Source organism: Macaca mulatta, chromosome 2, assembly GCF_049350105.2.
Source record: "Macaca mulatta isolate MMU2019108-1 chromosome 2, T2T-MMU8v2.0, whole genome shotgun sequence".
NCBI lineage: Eukaryota > Metazoa > Chordata > Mammalia > Primates > Cercopithecidae > Macaca > Macaca mulatta.
Genome location: NC_133407.1, coordinates 33,519,709 through 33,536,000, shown reverse-complemented (window position 1 = coordinate 33,536,000; position 16,292 = coordinate 33,519,709). Strand labels below are relative to the sequence as shown.

The 16,292-nt window shown below is 39.6% G+C and overlaps 1 protein-coding gene across 1 annotated transcript in view; it reads right to left on the bottom strand.

Annotated features, from left to right (window-relative positions):
• Positions 1–16,292, bottom strand: part of COL6A5 (collagen type VI alpha 5 chain) — a 125,061-nt gene that overhangs the window by 93,391 nt on the left and 15,378 nt on the right. Inside the window, exons 2-4 of the mRNA XM_015132208.3 lie at positions 9,712–9,806; positions 6,609–7,208; positions 3,386–4,018 (exon numbers count right to left, since the gene is read on the bottom strand). Coding sequence (XP_014987694.3) covers positions 3,386–4,018; positions 6,609–7,208; positions 9,712–9,778 — 1,300 coding nt within the window. The 5' untranslated portion in view covers positions 9,779–9,806. The remainder of the gene's footprint in view (positions 1–3,385; positions 4,019–6,608; positions 7,209–9,711; positions 9,807–16,292) is intronic.

Sequence of the window (16,292 nt, the reverse complement as noted above, 5' to 3'; positions counted from 1 at the left end):
TGAGCAAAAGAAAGGTAGTGGTGATCAGCAATGAGGGAGAGAAAAATGTAAGTAGGTAACTGCAGCAATGCCCATCCATCCCTGCCTAGGGCTGTGCTATCTAATACACTAGCCACTAGTCACACGTTGCCATTGAAATGTAAATCTAAACTATCCAACATCAAATAAAATTAAAAGTCATCTCCTTGAGTACACTACCTACATTTCAAGTGCTTAACAGCTCCATATAACTAGCAGCTACCTTATTAGACAGCATAGATAGAGAATATTTCTATCACTACAAAATTTCAATTAAACAGTGCCAAAGAATGTGTCCCTTGGCTCAAGGCCTCACCTGTGCATTCATATATACAGATATATATAAAAAAATAGATGTATGTATTTAATTTTAAAGTAGAAACATCTGCCCAATTGAATGCTACTAAACATTTCAATTATAAAACTACAATAACTCTCTTGTTCTGATTCCACAACCCCACGCAGACTTTTGATTACAATTTAGCTTCTAATTTGGCATGTCTATAGGGAGAGAATGTACCACTTGGAAGATGTGAATGTCCAAGCCCCTGGGCATTGATAGCTCTCATTTTTACGTAGAGAATTGTCATTCTTTTTCCATACATCAGTCTCTTGAGTTTGATTAATGTGAATTTAGCCTTGATTTAATGAAGTTTTATGGAATAAAAATTGAATACTTACTATGTGTCAGATGTAGTGGATATAGCAGTGACTAAGCCAGATATAGATTTTTCTCTGAGCGTTGATCATTCTGAAATTGCAAAGCTGGCCACCACACTCTAGACCACAGGAACATCACTAAGGTGGTAGGTCTTAAATGTTGCTAGCCTGAATTCATTAGGGAGCTCACTAAAATGCATGGGCCCAGGCCCTACCCTCAGAGACCAATCCAGTAGTTTTAGAGTGATGCTTGGGCAACTGAATTATTAACAAGCTCCTCAAAAGACTCTAAGTTTACAACAGACACTGTTGGTGTTTTTGCCTATATTTTCTCAAATCTCTTACCATTTTTATGCAAACTGGCTGCTGGTGCTTTGCTTTCACTCCCAATAGCAAATGCTATATCTGGGGTGAGCTGCCCCTGAGTTTCTGGAAACTTCTTTGCCTGGCACTTGAACCAAAAGTGTCCAGAAATTTACATTCCCTGCACGTGCTTAAATGTAAATTCTCTAGTTACATATTTTTTTTTCCTTGCCTGGGACAACTCTGATGTTTGATATACACTATCTCTAGAATGACACCATGGAATTGAGCTAACATTACTATCCATGGGACTTTTCTTGTTGTCCTTTCCTTCCTATTCCCATTTCCTCATTTTCCTACCAATTTCCTTTTTTTTTCCTGGTTACGCTTCCTAATATATCAATTTCATGTGAATTGTTTCCTGGCATCTGCTTCTGAGGAGCCCAACCTAAGTCAGGTACCAACATTTTAAAACAACTGGATTACTAAGGAGTTACATAGTGAGGCCTTGTACCCTAGCTTTGGTCCCACATCTTCCCATTTACAATTTCTGTAATGACAATAATAGTTTTTTGTGGCATCACTGCAAACTCCTGAGAGAGACTATGCCACACATCCCTTCTATGCCCTAATACCAGTATTACATTGAAGCTGGTCTGGTTTAAAATTAGCCTTTAATATCATTGGAACATTAAAATTCCTTTCCATGTTACGTGCTGCCAAATTCCAGTTTCAATTGCCAGGAAGCATTTTCTCTATGGAGAAAATGTGTGAAGACAGCAGATATCTCAGAATTAGATAAGCTCAAAGTCACATTAAGTATCTCTTGGCATGTACTTTTGAAAAGAGCTCAGTAAAACTATAGCAGATTCACAAAGAATCTTAACTAGAAGATCCTTCACTGGAATGATAGAAGAAAAAAATAAGATCAAAATGTCAGATAATAACCATGATTGTGCATAAAAATACAGGTAAAAGGATGTCCCTGCAAGACTTTTACAAAAACAAAACATTGGCCTATATATCCAACAATTTAAGATATGTTTTTTTAAATATGGTATATCTATTATATGGAATATTTTTCTCAACCTAAAGGAATTGTTTCAAAAGAATATTTAAGGAAACAGACAAACGATCATAATATCAAGATGATGGAAAAGTGGGTAAGGCAGATATTACTAGTTATCTCCAATATCCATTTTCTCCTTCTTTACACCAATTGAACTGCCAGTTTTAACCTAGGTGCTTGGCTTCCCCAAATAAAGGTCACATTTCCCAGCTCCCATTTTCATAACTTAGGTGTGACATATGACCAAGTGCTGGCCAATGGGATGTAAGCAGAAATGGTACACATAACTTTCAGGAGCATCCTTGAAGAAAAGGTGAAAAGGCCTGCCCCTTTTTTCTTTCCTTTTGTCTTTCTTGCTTTCTGGATGTGAGGGTGATGCCTGGAGCCATTATTTTGGACAACGATCCTAGGAATTAAGCCCACGAACAGCAAAAAATAATGTGGAAAAAGACAGGGTCTCTGACACTGTGGTATACCAGACTAGCTCAGTCTGCCTACCTCTGGACTTACTTGTGAAACAGAAAAAATAATCTTACCCTGTTTCAATCACTGTAATTTTGGTTTCTTCTGTGGTTACACCCAAATATAGTTGTAACTAATAAAAGTTACCCAACTCTCTATGCCTATACTGTTCAATATGACAGCCACTAGACACACCTGGCTATTAAAAGTTAAAATGAATTAAAACTACATGACATTTAAAATTCAGTTCCTCCATCACACTAGTCACATTTCAAGTGCTCAGTAGCCACATGTGGCTGGTGGCTGACCTAGTGGACAGCGCAGATAAAGAACATTTCCAGCATCACAGAAAGGTCTGTTGGACAGCACTGATATATACAATGTGATATCATTTTTAAAAACTCTGTGTTTGTCTGTGTGTGCATGAATGAAAGGAAGACAGAGAGGTAGAGAGGGGTGGAGGGATGGGAGAAGGGAGGGAGAGAAAGAGAGAGGGATGGAAGAGACTAAAGACAACATGAAAAGTATTAACGGTTTTATCTGAAGATAGAATTACAGGTGATTCTATTTTCTTCTGTATGTCAAGCCATACTATTATGGTATTTTATAATTAACATATATATTTTACATTTTATTGAGGTATGATTTACATGTTATAAAATTGATCTCTTGTAAGTGTATTGTTCGATGATTTTGATAAATGTTTGAAGTTGTATGGGCATCACCATAATCCAGCTTTAGAACATTCCCACAACTCCTGAAAGTTCCTTTATCCAATTACAGTTGATCCTTACTGCCCTCCCCCCGCCCGCTCAGTCCTAGGTAACCACTTATATTACTTTTATAATTAGAAAAGTATTTTTAAAAACATACCAGTTTTATCAAGATTCCTTTGTTCAGCATAAGTAGAAATTTGGGACCATATTTCATTCTGGAGTTTTTTCAGGAACTTTGTACTATAAGTTTCTAAGTCTGCATAGGACTTCAGCATGGAAATTGTCTGTTCTGGAGGGTAAGACACTATTTCTTCTAACTGGGTATTGTTAGCCCCTTGGATGCTCAAGGCAAACATTGTAACATCTTCCAGCCGAAGGTTCAGTGCAGCATCATGCACCTTATCATCTGATGGTCTGTGGGTGACCAGGACTGCAATCTGAGGCACTCCCTGTGCTCTTCTGCTGCCATATGACTCTGAGAAGCCATCTCTTCTCATGTGCTCAATGGCAGCCCCTGTATTGGATTTCCCAACTTGGATGGAAAGATTCTTGATTTGCTGCTTAAATTCAGATTGGGTTGTGCTTGATTTAAGAAAAGAAATAGTCTTGGCACTACTGCTGTAACTTATCAGTCCAAGTCGCATGCAATTTTCCTTCACATCCATGGAGCTGGTAATGTTCTCCAGGAAGGTCTGAAGATGCCTTAAATTTCCTCTGGTCCCAAGTGACTCATCCACCAGGAACACGAGGTCAGCAAGTGAGTCTTTCTGACAGGATATGGGGAAGGGAACTATAGAGAGAGAAAAAGTGTGAGGATTATGTTGTATACACCACTGGCCCAGAGAGAGAAAGGTACTTTTTACATTGTTAAGCACATTAGTTAGGATAGAGGTAGTCATGATGGATGTAGACAGCATTGTTTTCTTTTAGTGAACAAAAGATCAAAATTCTAAATAAGACTTACAAGGTCGTTGACTTCAAAAGCTTTCCATGTGCTGTTCCCTCTGTCTGAAGAATGCTTCTGACCAATTTCCCTACCACATCCCATGACCACCACCACTATTATCTCCATGACCACCATCACCACTGGTATGATCACCACCACCACTGCCATCACTTCCACCTCCACCACCACCACCACCACCATTGCCGCCACTACCTTCACTACTAGTGAAGTGAAGGAATCACCATGTCCACCATCACTGCTACCTTTCCCACTGCCACCACCACTCTCAAGAACTGGGATGCAGCGATGAGTTAGCAGAAATATCTCTGACCACGGGAAGTTCACATTCTCTGGGGAGGGCAGATAACTAGATTGTATTATTTCACATAGTAATAAGTGCTAGCAAGGAAATAAAACAGGTGACTTGACTGACTACACTGTCGCTAAGGGAGTGTTAACTTACCTGAGACATGAAGAAATCAGGGAAGGCCTCTCTGAGAGGATCACATATGGGTTGAGAAATGACTGGAGAGAGGAATTCAGCCACGTGGAGTTCTGAAGGAAGAGGAATTCTGGCAGATAGAGCGGCAAGAGGTGGGAACAAGCAAGAAGTCCAGAGTAGCTGGAGTCCATGAGTGAGGGGAAACACTGACGGATAAGGCCAGAGGGAAGCAGGGCCCAGATATTCTGGGAGTCACATGATCTTATTTAAATATTTTAAATATCACTCCAGTTGCTGAGAGGAAATAATGAATTCAGGGATAATAATTAAGAAACAATGGTCCTAGTCCAGGAAAGAGATAAGGATTCCTGGGCAAGTATTACAGCTGCTAAGATGGAATGACAAGGATAGTTTTGATACGTGACTTAGAGGTAGAACAGAAAGCTGGATAAATTGGATGTGAGTATTGACAACAAAAGAGGAAGTGGTGAAAACTCCTGGGTTTTTGGCCTGAACGACTGAGTGAATGGTGGTGGTGTCTTTTTTCAAGACAGGGAAGATAGTGAGAAAAACAAGTTACAGGGGGGATTTGTGTTCTGTTTCAGACATGGTAAGTTCGAGAAACTACTGAGTATTGAAGAGGAGATGCCAGGTAAGCAGTTGGTTATACAAATTTGGAATCTAGGGGAAAGTATGCCAAATTCACATAAAACATAGACTCCAAGCACAGGTGGATGAACTGCAGGTGTGGAAAGCTAGCCAAGAGATAAGCTCAACCTTGCCAAGAACTACCCATCTGTGAGTTCTGAGAAGGCAGATAGCGTGTCTTACTTATCACTGTCCCTCCAGTACCTGGTGCCTGGTGAGAGCTCAAAAATATTTATGGAATTAAAAATAATTCTCATAAATCTACCAATCTACTCTGAATCCCCCACAGTTAGCTAAACAAATTCCAAGAATGACCTTCTCAGGTCAGTATTGATTTGCAAATAGTTGTTACTATTAATAACAGTAAAGAGTGTGCCAAATGCCATACAAGCCACCTCACTCATATTATGTGGTAGACACTATTATCCTCACTTTACAGGTAAGGAAACTGATGCTCAGGGTTAAGTAAGGGACTCAATGTCCTAAGTGGCCAAGCCAGGGTTTGAACTCAGACCTTCCTGACTCCAAAGTCTTTGGTCCTAAACTCTAAAAGTCCAGGATGAGACAACACAGCAGACACAGGGCTCAACACAGCAGAATGCAGTCCACTGCACTGCATTACTGCACCATTGAGGGCATCCCCTCTTCTTCCTGGTTGAACACAAAATATGAATATGTACTAATAGTGTCTTATTCTAAGGTTATCATTCTTCTCACTGAGTATCACTATATATCAGTTCACAAGCATTTATTAAATATTTATTGTGAGCCTCATACTGTAACAAGACTGTGAAGGAAAGATAATAGACAATGATCCTATTTCTTTATCTATAAGATCCTCATGTATTAATTCATTAAGAAATAGGACACCAGCTCATTGTCAGGCACTGTGCTTGGCACAAAGAATAGAGAGATAAGTTGTCAGTCCTGCCCTCATGTGCTACCTGTTTCTTGCTCGGTGGTGGTGGGGAAGGAAAGGAGGACAAACACAGAAATGGATAGTTAAACGGAAAGTGCTGCTGTCATAAGCTGTGTGCAAGGAACTGAAACTCAAAAAGAAATTAGAAAGGAAAGAGTCCAAGAGGAAAAGGATATAGGGATGAGATTTACATGATTACAGGAGTTATTCAAGCGATAAGAAAACAAAGGAATGCAATAAGATTGAGCTCTTGTCAGAAAAAAATTCACAAGCAAAGGCAGAAGTGAGCAGGTATGATGTGTAGAAGTTTCCAATACTTCAACACGGCTAATTATGAAAACCTAACATGAGTTGCAAGAGGTGAGGGTGGACAAATGTAGACCCACCTGGGGATCAGGCACCTCTTCAACCAAGGGCTTCCTTACCTTGCGTATCAGCATCGATGGCTCCCTCCTTGTACTTGGTTACATCCTTGATGATCTGTGTCATGCTTTGGGAAAATGTGCTGAGGTCTCTGATTGTCCGAAGGTTGAAATGGAAATGAGACGTGGCCATGGCCTTCAGATTTTCCTCAGAAGCTTTCTGCACCCCCACGGAGATAATTTTCACCCCGTCTTTCTGCAGGGCTTTTGAAGCCTCTTCCACTTCATCCTCAGACTCAGCCGAAGCCAGGACCACCAAAATTGGGGGAAATTGTTTCCTGTCTCTCCCATTTGTGGGTACAGAGAAATAGGTCCTGTGAGCCTCCTGAAGAGCCTTTCCTATCTGCAGGGACCCGCCAATGAACTGAAAGTTCATCTTGAGGTGGTTCAGCATGGGGCTCCTGCCTTTAAAGGTGTTCAGATGGAATTCACTGTGAAACTCATCGCTGTACTGGGCCAGGGCTACACGGTATTTGTTGGTCTCTATGGGGAGACTGTTGATCATTTTGCTGATGAACGTTTTGACAAATGGGAACGACTTAGGTCCCAGGTGATCGGAGCTGTCCACCAGAAACACAACATCTGCATACTCAGGGCCTGGCCCTATCAAAACAAAATAACAACAAGCAAAAACAAAGTTATCATTCAGCCTTTATATTTTACATCACAATACTTATTTAAGACTACACCCTAGTGCAGAATCCCAAGAAAAGTATCTTTTGGAGGTCAAACAGAAGAAACTATAATTGCCTTTGCTAAAATGTCAAACAAAAGGGCTTTAGTAAAGTTAGCCAACAGATATACAAGAGACAATAAACTTCTTTCCTTTTTTAGTTCTGGAACCCCAAACTCTGATATTGTACCAACCCAGAAAGTCCCTGACTGGACTGGTTTGGCTGTGTCCCTACCCAAATCTCATCTTGAATTATAGCTCCCATAATCCCCACATGTCATGGGAGGGACCCAGTAGGAAGTAATTGAATCATGGTGGTGCTTACCCCCATGCTGTTCTCGTGATGGTGAGTGAGTTCTCATGAGATCTGATGGTTTTATAAGGGGCTTTTCCCCTTTTGCTTGGCACTTCTCTCTCCTGCTACCATGTGAAGAAGGACATGTTTGCTTCCACTTCTGCCATGATTATAATTTTCCTGGGGCCTCCCCAGCCATGAGGAACTATGAGTCAATTAAATCTCTTTCCTTTGTAAATTACCCAGTCTTGGGTATTTCTTCATAGCAGTGTAAGAATGGGCCAAAGCGGTCTGAGGACTACAGCAATTTTTGGAAACATTATAGAGTAAGCAATTGTCTCAGGTGGCAGAACAGAGTCTAAGACCAGGATTTCAGATGAAAGTGCTTGATTGAGGGCATGCAATGTAAGAGAAACAGGACAAGACAGGGAACAAGCAGAGAAGGGCATGTCATCAGGTAAGGTCTAGCTTTGGCCTGCTCTGCAAGGGGCTCTGGAGCCTAAATTACAGCAGAGCTGTCCCTCTTTGAGGCAAGAGGGCCAGTTTTTTGTGCTACCCTATTAGTCAGTCATTGGCTGCAGACCATCCCCAGAAGTTGGAGAGGAGCAGAGGGTTGCAGGCAGAACCTTTTGGTTAAGTGGGAAAGCTGAGAACAGTTCCCCTGAGAAAATGGGGTACAGTCATGAGCTGTTGCCAGCAGTATTCACAGTAGCTGGGAGGTGGGTGCACCAGCCAGACAAGAAAAGTCTGGCAAGGGAGTGCCAATAGTACCTACCTTAGCAGTCATGGTCAGCCATGCTGCTCTTGAAATTAGTAATGTGCTAGTAAATGTCTAACAACTGGCTCTCTCTTTCAAGGTAACTCAGAAATTCATCAGGAAATCTTAGAGTAACACCGTGACAATGCACAGTAAAAAATACTTCTTTGAATGATGTTTTTAGTAATTACAATAGAGTAGAAAAACCTGCCTTTCATGCATTCTCTCTTTTCCTATACAGACACACGTGCACACACACACACCACAGTCGTGTGCTTCACAATGACATAATGACATTTCAGTCAACAACAGACTGCATATATTATAGTGTCCTCACAAGGTTATAATTAAACTGGCTGGGCTCACACTGTAAGACCAAGGTGGTAGGATCACTTGAGCCCAGGAAATTGAGACCAGCCTGGGCAAGATGATGAAACCCTGTCTCTACAAAAAATATAAAAATTAGCCAGGTGTGGTGGCATGCATATGTAGTCCCAGCTATTTGGGAGGCTGAGGCAGAAGGATTGCTTGAGCCGAGGGAGCAGAGGTTGCAGTGAGCCGAGACTGCACCACTCCACTCTAGCTTGAGTGACAGAGTGAGACTCTGTTTCAAAAAAAAAAAAAATAACGATTATAATAGAACTGAAAAATTCTTATCACCTAATAACATCATAGCTGTCATAATGTGGCAGTGCAAGGTATTGCCTTTCCTGTGTTTAGATGTGTTTAGATATATAAATTCTTACCATTGTATTATACTTGCCTACAATATTCAGCATAATAACATGCAGTATAGGTTTGCAGCCTAGGAGCAATAGGCTGTATCATATACCCTAGGTGTGTAGTAGGCTACACCATCTAGGTATAAGTATACTCTATGATGTTTACACAATGACAAAATGGCCTAATGATGCATTTCTCAGAAAGTACACCCACTGTTAAGTGATGTATGACTATGTGTGTGTGTTTGTGTGTAAATATATATTTCATGCTTGTAAAAGGAAAGGAAGGCAATGGTTTAGTCATGAAATACTTAGAATTTGTTTCTGTGTGGGGTTCCTTTTCTTTCATTTATAAGATCAAGATTCAAATGGATCTATAAACAAATGGACTGACTCAATCCATGGAGACATGTAATATTGAGACTGAAGCAAATCAATGGATAACTGAATTTTTCTAGCCAGGTGCAACATAACTCATGATTTTTTCTCATGGCTTTGTGCTGTCTTTGACAAGTTAAGTTTGTTTGATATTGTATAACAATTACTAAATGCTGCATACTTTGATTTTTAGTAAATGAATTATTTCCCTCTGTTTATTAAAGTTTACTGAGATATAAAAATATTTCCTAAATAATAATAAACATAAAATATACTGGTACCTGGGCTCTGGTCTGCCAATGTTTCAGTCCAAATGATTAGGACAAATATAATTAGTAGGATCTTCATTTTGTTAGTGAAGATTTTTACTTTTGTTCTGCAAAAAAGAATTATTTACAATATGAAAATTTTTATTTTTTACCATTAAATAACTGTGAAGATAGTTGTATTAGAGCATGGTACACTGTAAACAAGTATTTGTCAAGCAGTGCCAAGTGTGTTTATAAAATTCATCAAGCATTTGGAGTATCTGTTGAAAATATTAATGCTAATGTTTGGTGAGCCCTGGCTAAGGCTCAAACACCTTTCTCTTGCTTGACAAGTGTCATCTAATTTAATTCTCACAACAATCTTATAGGGAGGTACAATTACTACACTTAAGTGACAGATAAGGAAACGGAAGCACCAAATGTCTTGGTAAGAGGTAGATCAATCCACAGTACTAACCCAGACAAAGCAATTGCATCACCCAACCTCTTAACCACTATGTCATAAGCTTTATACAAAATTAGTGTCCTCACAAAATTTACATAGTCACTATTCTCTACCCTTTACTGTTATGCCACTATCATATATGTTCATAATTTGGCTTAAAAAGCCAACAGCTACACATGTCTCTTCCTTCACTGAGTCCTTGTGAATACTGCTTCCTCACTTACAGTTATGCCCAATTTCACAAAGTACCTTAGGTTTGGTTTTTCCACATAGTTCACAATCAATCAGAACGCTTCCTGGGAAATTAAAATCTCAGGAATTTAACCAAATCAGAGTTTGTTCTTTATAAGAATAGAAATATATTAAAATGGCCAATACTCAAAAAATAGATCTGCCTTAAAACAGATACCAAAGGTATAAGGGCTAATTTTTAGAGCTCTTTTGAAATTGTTACTCATTAAGGAAGATTGATAGAATCATTGGAAGCTGGATGTGGACAAGACCCTATAAATAATTTAGATTAAGCCCCCAGTTCAGAGGAAACAACATTTTTATCACCCCAAAAAGAAACCCCAAACCCATAGCAGTCATTCCCCACTCCCTCCCCCGTGCCACCCTTCTATAGGTGCTGGCACTGATCTTTCTTTCTCTATGGATTTGCCTATTCTGGACATTTCATATAAACAGAATCACATAATATGTGGCCTTTATGTTTGACTTCTTTCATTTAGTATGAGTATGTATCAGTACTTAATTCTTAATTCTTTTTTATGGCTGAGTAATATTCCATTGTATGGATGTATAACATTTAAAACATTAATTGTCAGTTGATGAACATTTGGGTTGTTTCTACTTTGGTCTATTATAAATAATACTGCTATGAACACTTATGTACATGTTCATGTGAATATACGTTTTCATTTATCTGGAGTAGGTACCTAGGAGTGAAATATTTGGTCTTATCATAACACTATGTTTAACATTTTGAGAAACTGTAAAATTGTTTTCCAAAGTGGTTGTACTATTTTACACTTTCAGCAGCAATGTATAAAGGTTCCAACTTCTCCACATCGCCATCAACACTTATTTTCCATTTTGTTATTATAGCCATTCTAGTGGGTATAAATGGTTTTCATTTGCATTGCCCTAATGAAGAATGATGCTATCTTTTCAGGTACTTAATGGCCACTAGTATCTCTTACTGGGTGAAACATCTATTTAAATGCTTTACCCATTTTTACTTGGGTTATTTGTCTTTTATTGTTGTAATATAAAAATTCTTTATATATTCTAGATGCTAGAATACTAGATGCTTCACAGATATATGACTTGCTAATATACTCCTGCCATTCTGTGGGTTGTATTTTCACTTTTTAAATGTGTCCTTTGAGGCACAAGTGATTTTAAATTTGATAAAGTCCAATTTATCTGGGGGTTTTTGTTTTATTTTGTTCCTAATGCTTTTAGTGTTGTATCTAAAACACCAATGCCTACAGTCACTAAGGGTTACTTGTATATTTTCTTCTAAACATTTCATAGTTTAGCCTTGCATTTAGTTCTTTAACCCATTTCAAGTTGTTTCCGTGTGTGGTGTGAGGTAGGGATACAATTTCACTCTTTTGTATGTGGATATACAATTACAGTTGTCCTAGTACCATTTGTTGAAAATACTTTTCTTTCACCATTGAATTGTCTTCACACCCTCATCAAAATCAAATTTACTATGAGTGGATGAGTTTATTTTTAGACTCTCAATTGTATTCTATTTATCTATATTTCTATCCTTATGCCAGTACCACATAGTCTTGATTATGCTACTTTTAAGAAAGATTTGAAGTTGGAAAGTGTGAGTCCTTCCACTTTGTTCTTTCTCAAGGTTGTTTTGGCTATTCTGAGCCCTGTGCATTTCTATATGTGTTTTAGAATCACCTTGTCAGTTTCTGAAAAAAGAAAAAAAAAAAAAGGCATCTGGATTTTGATAGGGTTTTCATTGAACAGGTAGATAAATTTATGGAGTTTTAGCATCTTAATATTGTCTTACAATCCATTAATATGGGTTTTCTATGGAGAATAGAATTTTGAGATCTTATTTCATATTTTCTCTGATGTTCTTTAAATATAGATCATAAGAATTCAAAGATAAAGAGGAGACCTTTCTGTACAGCCACGTGAATTCCAAAGCCAATAAATGTTCAGAGCTGTGTATACATCCTTCTTTAGGTTGGTGGTATGTTTAGAGAGTAAGATTAAGCTGGTCTCAACCCAGTAAAGCTCAGCAGAGTTTTACTTATGAACACTGGAGCCCATAGGACATATCCCAGGTGACCATTCGTGCACACATCCCTTGGCTTAGCTCTGCTCTCGTTCTTTCTTCAGCTCAAATTCCCACTTTGCATGTCTTAGCTCCAAAATAGTGTCAATAGCTTAATTTTGTAGATGTGGAATTGCTGAGTCAAAAGTATATTTACTTTAAGTTTCTTTGGATACTGCCAAATTGCCATCCTTTGGGTACCAAATAATATTCCCTTACCTGCCCCAACATAGTATGTCTCACTATTTTCACTTCACATTCCTATTTGTCTTTTCCATTATTTACACTGTTTTGGTATAAGTTATTCTGATTAGTCTGTCTTTTTTATTGTTCATGCTTCTGAAATAAATTTTTTTCATATTTTTTTCATTTTTTTCATGAGCTTATTTTTAATTCCCTTGGCAAGTAATATATGCCCAGGAACAAAGTGGAAGTTTGTATTCCTGCAGATAAGATGGAGATAGAAGAGGGCAGCCTCTCAGAAAAGAAAATGTCCAGTGTTATAATCTAGGCTTTACCACTCCCAATCCCCTCTTCCAGTCCTGTAGTTATTCAGGGGAAGCCACTGCTTATTAATTGTTAATTTTCTATGACTCTTGGTCCTTTGATGGCTCAGCCTCCCTGTCTCTTTTGTAACATCTTGAAGTTTGGATTTCGTGCAGGAAGTCAGCAGGCAGTGCTAAATTTCCAACTTTTCCAAAATTCAAAGTTTCCCATACCAAAGAAAAAATGAAAAAATATTTAGAATATACAGACTCTAAGATATAATAGTAGGGATCCCTTTGGAGAGAGTTGAATCATATCTCTAAGGCTCCTCCTAACTCTAAAATTATCTGATCCTGTGATTCTATGATGGAAGGACCTGAGGCACAGAGTGGCATGTATGAGTGATACTTTAAGGAATTAATTGGCCATTCTGGAGGAGACATACCCCAAACTAGACTTGGGGCCCAAAGAAACTCCAAGTTTGAATAGCTACCAAGTGAACCAACTCATCCTTTCTCACACTTTCAAATGCTCAAACTCTCAGAGGCTGATTGGGAATTCAAAGTTAGTATCACATCTGAGGGAAGGGCACCCCAAGCCCACTTCAGGGTGGACCAACAGCCAAACTGCACATCTGAAGAGAAGGCACACATGCCGAGGGCTAGGCAACAATCAGCTAGCCTTGCTATTTCCTGTGGGGATGTTCAGCACATGTAGATCAGCCACATAGAGATGGGGGCTAAAGCTCCCTAGCCACTGCCAGGAGACAAAATAAGAGGGTAATAATAGACTAATGAATAATCACATCCCTTCTTTTGATTGCATTCCTTTGGTTAAAAATATCTGTGAAGACAAATCTCACCATTCTGAATGAGAAACTGTATTGTTTTATGGGGCAATCTATTTTATAACCTATGGCATGAGGTGTTAAAGTGACTTGGTGAAGTAGGGAGAAAAAGCTTAATTTAGCAAAACATAAAGGCACATGATAAAGCCTGCAACCCTCTAAGAAGTTCAGACACTAAAAGGAAAAGAAATTATTTAGCGAGTTATAACCACACAGCAAAGGCCTTGGTGTAATTCTTGAATCCATGAGATTAGAAGTATGTAAACAGTTTATTGGAGGCTTAGACTGCTAAATCCTAAATCAAGCATGTCACAAATGTTGCAAAAGTAATTGCAGTTTTTACCATTAAAAGTAATGGTAAAGCCGGGCGCGGTGGCTCACGCCTGTAATCCCAGCACTTTGGGAGGCCGAGGCGGGCGGATCACAAGGTCAGGAGATCGAGACCACGGTGAAACCCCGTCTCTACTAAAAATACAAAAAATTAGCCGGGCGCGGTTGTGGGTGCCTGTAGTCCCAGCTACTCAGGAGGCTGAGGCAGGAGAATGGCGTGAACCCGGGAGGCGGAGCTTGCAGTGAGCCGAGATGGCGCCACTGCACTCCAGCCTGGGCTGGGCGACAGAGCGAGACTCCGTCTCAAAAAAAAAAAAAAAAAAAAAAAAAAGTAATGGTAAACTATAGCATTCTGAAACCACCAAGTTTAATTTCTCTTTCTCTCCTTTTGCAGTCAAAGGAGCAAAATGTCCTGAAATATGGTAAGAAATAAAGGTCAGGTCATCTCCCCTCTGTCCTCTACACTGTTTCCCTTCTCCCTAATGCCTACCTTCCAGTTTCCCTGGTTAAGCATCCCTCACTCAGGATCTATGCAACAAAAGGTGGCCAGAATATGGAGCTCCAGTAGAGGGAGAAGGCACAGCTTTAGGAACCATAGTCCCCAGTTGATAAGGGCCTTAGGCTGCAAATGCACCATTCATGCACACCCAGCTGAGGATCTGAGGTCACAGAACGAGTCCATGGCTGAGCTAAAGCTTAAATTCTCGGCTTAGCCTCCCTGGTGCCTTATCGCATTTCTGGAGCATCTGGAGGGCACATTGAGTTTTCCTGTCAAAACAAACTGTGAGGCTAGATAATTATTTAGCCTTATCTTCCTGTGCTGGCTGTCCATCCTGTGGGTGCCATATGACTCTACTTCCTTTGGTTTTCATTACTTTTGTTTCCTCCATGGCACCACTACTCCACACTCTCAAATCTGTCCACACCTAGACATTCATTCTAGCCACCTGGACTGCCACGTCCCTCCTCTTCTTTGGTACCTATCATATTTTGCCTTGTACTGAAGTTACTGAAAGACTTTCTTAATCCCCCACTTCTCCTCTTTACCCAGTAACACACACACACACACACACACACACACACACACACACACACACTCACACATACACACAGACCACTAACACCTATAAACTCCTTGAAGGCAGGACTGGACTCTTCATTCCTTGTCATTGAACGTCCCACTTGCTTAGGTGAGTGCCTGCTTTAGAACAGGCTCTCAAGAAATATTTGCTGAATTGAGTTAATTACTTAGGAAGTGATTAAAAGCCTCATTTATCCAACTATTGTGCCTATTAAACCTCACACAGCAGGAATTCCAGAAACTTCTAGAAGCAAAAGACCATGTTTGGAATATCCTGTGATTGATAAAGTAAGGATCTATGCATGGGAAGCAAACTCCACTAATTTGAGCAACTCTGGGGAAAAGCTGAACACCATATTGGAGCATTCCAGACAAGTCCCAGGGAACCTGCTCTAGCAGGAGGGGCTGTGTAAACCATTCTGGTTCCATCTTTTCAAAAGGCAGAGGCCTTACAAATCTTCCTGGGTCAGCCCAGGGAAGAAGCAGGTGTGGCGAGGAGGTTTGGCAGCAGTATTAGGACATGATGGTCCTAATACTGCTAAGGGACCAAGTATGTTTGATACATCTTTATATTTCCAGGGCTTGGCAGAGTGAGTATTCGCAAGAAAGGAGAAGAGGAAATGAGGGCAGGTCGGAAGGCAAGTTATTGTGCAAATGCTGGTAAAATATGGGAGGATGAGGTATTATTTCAAATGAAGGAATCGACAAAAATATCATGCACAAAGGGGAAGAGGAGAGATCAAGGATCTCAGGTAGAGAGGTGCCTACAACTGTATTACACAGCACATCAGCAGAAGGAAACCATTTCTCAAGTTCTTCTTATTGGGAAATGTCTGATATCACATTCTAGTAACATCTTTATCAGAGGAAATTGGATTAGGACAGAAGGCAGGAATGCTTATGCCACCAGCTCCTAAAATCAAAGCAAATAAGACATATCAGAAACACGGGCTACAGTTTCATTAACACATCTAACAACCGTCACTTTCCCAGTCATCCAACACTGCCGTTTATAGATAATTTATGGAACTGCCATAGGCTTTGGACACAGAGTAAAACACATAAAATACTTCCTCCAAGAGCACACAATCTA